This window comes from Cyprinodon variegatus, unplaced genomic scaffold (assembly GCF_000732505.1).
Source record: "Cyprinodon variegatus isolate N-32 unplaced genomic scaffold, C_variegatus-1.0 Scaffold1629, whole genome shotgun sequence".
Taxonomy (NCBI): domain Eukaryota; kingdom Metazoa; phylum Chordata; class Actinopteri; order Cyprinodontiformes; family Cyprinodontidae; genus Cyprinodon; species Cyprinodon variegatus.
This window is the reverse complement of record NW_015152082.1, coordinates 62,157-68,935: the sequence shown is the minus strand read 5'-3', so window position 1 is coordinate 68,935 and position 6,779 is coordinate 62,157. Positions and strand designations below refer to the sequence as shown.

The 6,779-nt window shown below is 37.6% G+C and overlaps 1 protein-coding gene across 1 annotated transcript; it reads right to left on the bottom strand.

The window, feature by feature from the left end:
* Nucleotides 1-372: 372 nt before the first annotated feature.
* LOC107104148 (butyrophilin-like protein 8) lies at nucleotides 373-5,628 on the bottom strand. Its single transcript, XM_015404079.1, has 3 exons — nucleotides 5,506-5,628; nucleotides 1,781-2,131; nucleotides 373-712 (listed from the first exon to the last, which is right to left on the bottom strand). The coding sequence occupies exons 1-3, from the start codon at nucleotides 5,624-5,626 to the stop codon at nucleotides 495-497; spliced, it is 690 nt and encodes a 229-aa protein (XP_015259565.1). The 5' UTR covers nucleotides 5,627-5,628; the 3' UTR covers nucleotides 373-494.
* Nucleotides 5,629-6,779: the final 1,151 nt, after the last annotated feature.

Below are 6,779 nucleotides of genomic sequence, written 5' to 3'. Positions count from 1 at the left end.
GACAGTTGACTCTGAAGGAAACCTGATGATTTCTAGTTGAATCTGTTTAAGTTATTATGCTAAAACTAGTTATTTATGAATAATGGATTTTTTAAACACAGAGGGGTAGTTCAATGCTTTGATGTTTGATTAATTTAACATATTGCTAGTTCTAGGAAAAGAAATGGAACAGTTGAAGCAAATAAAATCTAAAATGGTCAAAAAGTTGGTATTACAGTGAAGCAAATGAAGACAGAGGATTGGACCACTGTGCCCTTCTAATAAATTTTATCTGCTGTCTTAGTAATCGGTTGGTGGCAGAGTTATACCTTTGAAGGTGACATATACATAGTTGTATCATTAGTAGCCTATACATTTGTCTTTTCCCCTGTCCTGTCCAGCAATTTTAAATAGTATTGAAAATTGGTTGAGTTAAATGACAACGTATTAAGAGATATATTTGTTCTCTAATATTATGTTATTTGTATATAAACATCCTAAATAAACTAAAGTTGTTACCTTTTTGCAGAATCCTGCATGGGGAATGTTTGCTTGGCGTAACATCCTCTCACATTTTGCTCTTGGTTTGGCTCCTCATCAGTGATGATGTCATTTCCCTCATCGTCCAGGATGCTGATCTTTGGCGCTGACAGCCAGCAGCTAGCTTGACATGTGATGGTTACTCTCTCATTCTCTATAAAAACCACTTCAAGCTTTGGCTCAGACACTGCAGCTGCACAAAAAAAAATCAATAAAAAGGTTGTTAAATATGATAATTTGTTATATCTTATGACCACTTTAAAGTCCCCTGTTTTTGTAGCCAAAACAGGACAAGTCAAGTTAAGGTCATAGACTCCTCTTGACCAATAAACCTACATATGTCATAGTACCAGCAAGATGAAAATCCTTCAATTCCTATACGTGGCAATATAATTTGGCCTAGTTTAACATGCTAGTCATAAATATGTTTGACTGAAACTAAAGGGATTTTTAGGTAAAGACCACAGGTTCAATGATCCATCTGAAAGAGACCAGAGTCTCAGGGGCCACCCTTCAGAGAAAATTGGCCCCTTTTTGGCCTTTTTGTTTGAAAATGTTCTGGAACTGTCAACGCTTGTAACAGCGAAATATGTAACAACCAGACATCAATTACTTGATCAAGAGAAGAGGGGATATATAGGATAAACATGACAGAGTGTATGGTAGTTCAAATGGTAGGTTCTCTTTAAGGACAAAAATCAAGACACTGATAGCGATTATCTTCATTTGTCCACCGGACGGGGGAAAAGAAAAATAATTTATTGTCAAGTTGAATTCCACTGCTGTCCACAATTCACAATACAGAGTAGGGTTGTATAAATACAACCCATCTCAGTTGTATTTGTATATATAGTAACATGGTGTGAATGCGTGTGAGTGTGTTTTGGCCCTGGCTACTTTAATTGTGTGTGTGCATGTTAGCCTTAAGCACACAAAGAAGTCTGTGTTGAAATCTGTGTGACATGCCAAGTTTTTTTTAGATACCTAAGAGAGAAAAAAGATTTTATTGCCAAGATTTCTGACTCCCTTAGCGTCTGCTTTCCACCCAACTGCCATTGTTCTGTCAGTGAGTGTTTCCTGTTTAAAACATTATGTCCTCTTAGACCAACAATGTAAAAGACCTTCTTACTGAAACAACATGTTTAAATAGTCATTAAATGGCCTCAAATAATATCTCAAAAAGAAGTGGAATTACAAGTATTTAGCATTTAATTTTTGCCTGATTCTGACCATTAATTTAAACAAAGTAAAAGCTACATACCAACAAGCAGCTCGACGTTTGCAGTCTCTTTAAGTTTATTTCTTTCGAAAAAGGAACAGTTGTAGATCCCTGCATCAGAAAGTTTTAAGTTGGAGATCCTCAGTGAGACATTCCCATTTTTCATTTCTCTCATGAAGAGGCTCGTCCTGAACTCAAAATCCACATCCTTCATCCCAAAGGTCTCGCAGCCATCGCGATACAAGAACACGATTTTAGACTTAAGGCTTACTTTGGACCACTCTACCGTAGAAGCAGGGCCAATCCTAGAGATTTTCAAACTGCAGGGCAGGATGGCATGTCCTCCAGCAAAGGCTTCGACCTTCTCAGGTGGAGCATATATAGAAAAAACACCTTAATGAGAAAAAAACACATGAAAATATCAGGTTATGATGTGTCCAATTATTTTAAAATTGTTTTCTATGTATTACATGGCTGTAATTATGAGGTGGTGTGAGTCCAGGAAAAGGGGCGACAGTGTCATCAGGTGCAGGACTTTTCCCTGCTATCGGAGGGTTGTTGGTATTAGTCCCGTCTCTGGCTTTTAGTGGTGTTGTTTACCTCTGGTGGTCAGAGGGCCTGGTGGTGCCAGTGTACGGCAGCCTCGCTTCTGTCAGGGCAGCTGTGGCTACAATGTAGCTTGCCAATATTAATGTTTGACTGAATGTAGTGTAAAGCACTCTGGTCATGGTTTCCTGACTTGAAAAAGCCCTATATAAGTACAGACTATTTACAAAAATCACAATAAATGATAAAGAGACTTTTGTGCTAGTAATGTTAACTAAGGTTAGCTGCTAATGGGAGAAGCTAAAGACACTTTAGAGAATTTATTCTTTATTCTAACCGTTCGTACTTAAAGTAATAGTCAAATCTGACACACGTTACAGTACCTTCATATTTAATATAAATAAAGCACGAGTCCTTTAAGATTTTTTTTTCAGGTCAAAAATAAAAAACAAACCAGACTTTGGAAAATTAGACATCACATTCTCCTTTTTTAACTGTAATCATATTTCATGTAAAGTCTTCCAGTGCACTCTAACAACTTTCCCCTGATTTATAACAAATTCCTTCTTTTTGCAGAAATGTACAATGTTCTTTAAATCATAGAGGAAGCGCCATTGACATTTGGCTCCAATCATGTGGCAGAAGATGTTTTTGCCTGAGAGTTGATTTCAGGTGCCTGAAGTTTTACAGTTGGGTTCCTTTTAATAATAAAATAAGTAATACCTTCAAAAAAATGTTATTCCTATATTCTTTTGTATAGTGTTCAGATTAAAGTACGAGATAGGAGATGTTTTGTATGAGTTGTGCAAAATGGATACTTGGTATAATATAGTCAATATAACCTTAAACATTCCATCCAGTAAACAAAATGCCATCAGATTAGCTGTGTTGAAAACATTATGACCAAACTTAAAGTACCTCTCAAAACAATTGTAGAAATATTAGCATTCATTTTCTTATTGTCTATCTTCACCTGAGCAGAAAGTGTTAGCCCGACAGGTTTTGCATGTCAGAACCATCTCCAATAGAGAGATTAGCTCAAACAGTCAGACCTCTGGAATGCAAACATGGAAAAAATCGAGTTGTGATGTTATTAGTAAGCAGTTTTTACTGTAATATGCAGGCAAAGCTAAAGATAAAAATCTTGGTGGTCAGGAAGAGGAAAATATTTCTTTTCACACTTATGTGTTCAAGTTAAACAAATCAAATCCTTTAAATCCTGCTACCGGTAGTTATGATAAATGTGTATAAAAGTTGTCAGTAGAAAATGAACCCATAAAACTATTGAAATGTATTTAAATGACGAAACAAAACTCAGCCAAATATTTGTGAGCATGAACTGCTGCCCTTTGGGAGTCACTTAAGGTCAGTGACGCAAACAGCACCACACTGATTAACAGCTTCTTTCATCGGGGGAGTAGAACTACTATAACTCACAAACACACAAACAACATGCAGTCTACCTCTCTGCATTTCTTTTAACAATTTCTCATCACTTCAATTTCTACACTTATTAACTAAAATGTTATTTGTGTAAAATGTATGTTTTTGGCCTTTTTTAAGACTGTTTTAATTTCTGCGGTGCACCCATATTGTTGCTGTGCCTCTTGGCATAATAACATTCTGTTCTATTAATATTCTATAATTATCTATTGAGACAGGGTAATGTTTTTTCTATCTGTGCATTATGTCCTGAATTCTGTAATAAAAGAACCTATTGTTTTAAAGAAATTACTGTCATGATCTGGCCTGTATGCTCCTGCTTAATTAGTCATTCCTTTCACCTGTCGTTTTCCTTCCCTACCTCAATTATAATTTATTCCTCTCACCTGTTTCCTCTGGTTTATATCCAGTTCAGCCTGAACATTCAGTGTCAGATCATTTCTTGTCTTTCTGTCAGTCTGTTTCAGTTTTATTTCATGGTTCGTGTCCTGGATCCTAGCTGCCAGTGGAAAGAGGGTTTTAGTGTTTGTCTCGTCTCCTGATCGTCCACTGTTCCTCCCCCGCGGAGTCCTCTGGGTTTTTGGCTCATTATGGAGGGAGGTTCAGTTTTTATCAAAGTAAGCCTGGCTCCAGGGAGGAGACCGGTTTAAAGTCCTGCTTCAAGTTCCGGTTCTACGTCCTGTCTCGGCTACCTTCTTCCACTGAGCCTGCCTGTCTGCACCTGATCCTGTCTGCTCCTGTGCGTGACCACCTGGTCATGCTTCTGGTCCCAGTCAGACTCTGCTCCCTCCTGGGAGCCTGTGGATGCCTAGAAGTCTGGATCCTGCCACCTGTTTCTGTTCCTGCCTGATCTGGATCCTGTCTGTTCTGTATGTCCTGAATCCCTGACCAGGATCGGCTTCCAGGATGACCTCAGGGACTGCAGCACTTGGGGACATTCTTGGTCTGGACTGTTAAACCAGGTAAGTGACCAATTCAGATAATCATGTTCTCTCCGATGATCGTGGTCACTTACCTGTGTTTCTCCCACTACAGCCTGTCTGAGATTGGGCGATGCCCCGCCCCCCCGCCTGCAGTGTCCGAGCCACAGCTCCACTTTAGTTTTTGTTAATTTAATAAACCTTTTGGAACTTTCCTACTGACTGTCTCTCCTTGAATACTGGGTCCATCTATCCCCGGTTCATGACAAATTACTACAGATACAAGCAGCCAAATAAGCTTTGAAAGATGGAGCAACTGAAAAGTTATAAAAAAATAATGCTTCAGTTTTAGAGTGATAATTTTAATCTCACATTTGAAAGCGTTTCCCATTTTCAGATCTGCTCTACTTCTAGGAAGGAACAAATTTTACTTCCTTATCAGCTGTAATATGAACCTAATGTAAACATTAGGTTCTCATATTACGGTTAAATGTATGAGCAGAGCTATTCTTTCTGTTTAAAGATTACATTCAGCAGCAATGTCCTGACTTCAACTGTTTACACTGCAGCATTTGTAGGGGATATATCTTCATACTACAAAACACGTAGGTAATAGTAAATCTTTTCCATTTCAAAAAGCTTGGTTTGAGTTTTTCTTTGTTCTCATAGATCATAATGGGATTAAAGCTGAGGTTTTAATTTAAAGGAAATGTTTAATGCATATTATATCCAGCCTAACAACCTACTTAGACTGCACCAACTACATCTGTTCACTAATTTATAACATACTCACTTTAATACAGAGAAAATCTTTTTAGCAAATGAAATAAGAAGCTTTCATGATTTTTTTATACATACCACTTGAGTAGAGCGATCCAACCACAAAGCAACGAAACAAATACATCACCGGGTGGTCTGACCTTAAATTCCTCTTATCACAAAATCTAAAGTTGTTTAATGAAAAGAAAATCGCATTCATACGCAGCCCTCAGAAGAGCTGCTTTAACTGTGAGCTCACTTCCTCTATCTTCCTTTATACAGGATGTGGTGTGGTTTCTACATAGGATTGTCTGGCCAGTCACATCTGCTTTCTTTGGCTTAGCTCTTCCCACTTCCCACTGAACAACATTCTTTTAAGCAAACAATTTTCTTGGGCACGTGGGGAATTCCAGCTCGTTTTACTTGCAGCTTCAAAGAGGTATGACGCATGCAGAACTGTGTCCTAACTGAGCAGTTTCTTAGAGGAACTGGGATTTAATTGTACATTTTACAAACATCTTTCTATGAATTCAAGGAGAAATCTAAAAGAAGAAGTGATGCTTCTCTTTTTCAAAAGCTGAATCACGATTTATTTTACTGAAAACCTGAATCATTTGTGAAAAATCAAATATATTCTGTAGGTTTGCTTTGAATTAATGAGTATTGCGGTTATAAAATCCTTTCCTACAACTGTTCTTGTTTTCATAAAATGAGCAAACAATGACTAAGCATGAAATTATGCAATAAATGACAAAAAACAATATACCGGTACTTCAAATGAAAACTAAGAATAGGTCATCAACGAGTCTTTCATTAATGCTTCAGTTTGTCTGAGTAAATCCTAATAAATACATTTTAAATGTAACCTTCATTCCTGAAGTTTATTTTCTTTCATTAATACATAAACAGAATATAGGTCAGATCTCAATGTTTAGGAACCCTTATGTAGTCATTCATAAGTATTCAACCTTATTCAACATTTTTCCGTAACTCCAATCTTGGTATCCTGCAACTTTAAAATCCAACACACCTAAACTGAATACAGTGGCATCCATTCAAAACTGCCCTTCCCGCACCAGCCGAATGGCACCCAACTTCCCTGAAACTCTCAGCAGAAATCCCTCCAACTTCCAGCCACTGGAGTGACCCCCTTCTCCTGGACGTGCATTTTTTTTTTTTTACTGAATCCACCCTTTCACTGTATTACAGAGTCTGACTAGGAGATAACATTTCACTTTGGATATCAATGTACACAAATCATGAGAGAAATAATATTTTAGTACAAATTTTAATGTTTCAAAAGGAATAGTTGGGGACCAGGCAAGGGCCCTTAAAGGAAAGTGGGGACATTTTGAATGGCTACTACTGTAGCT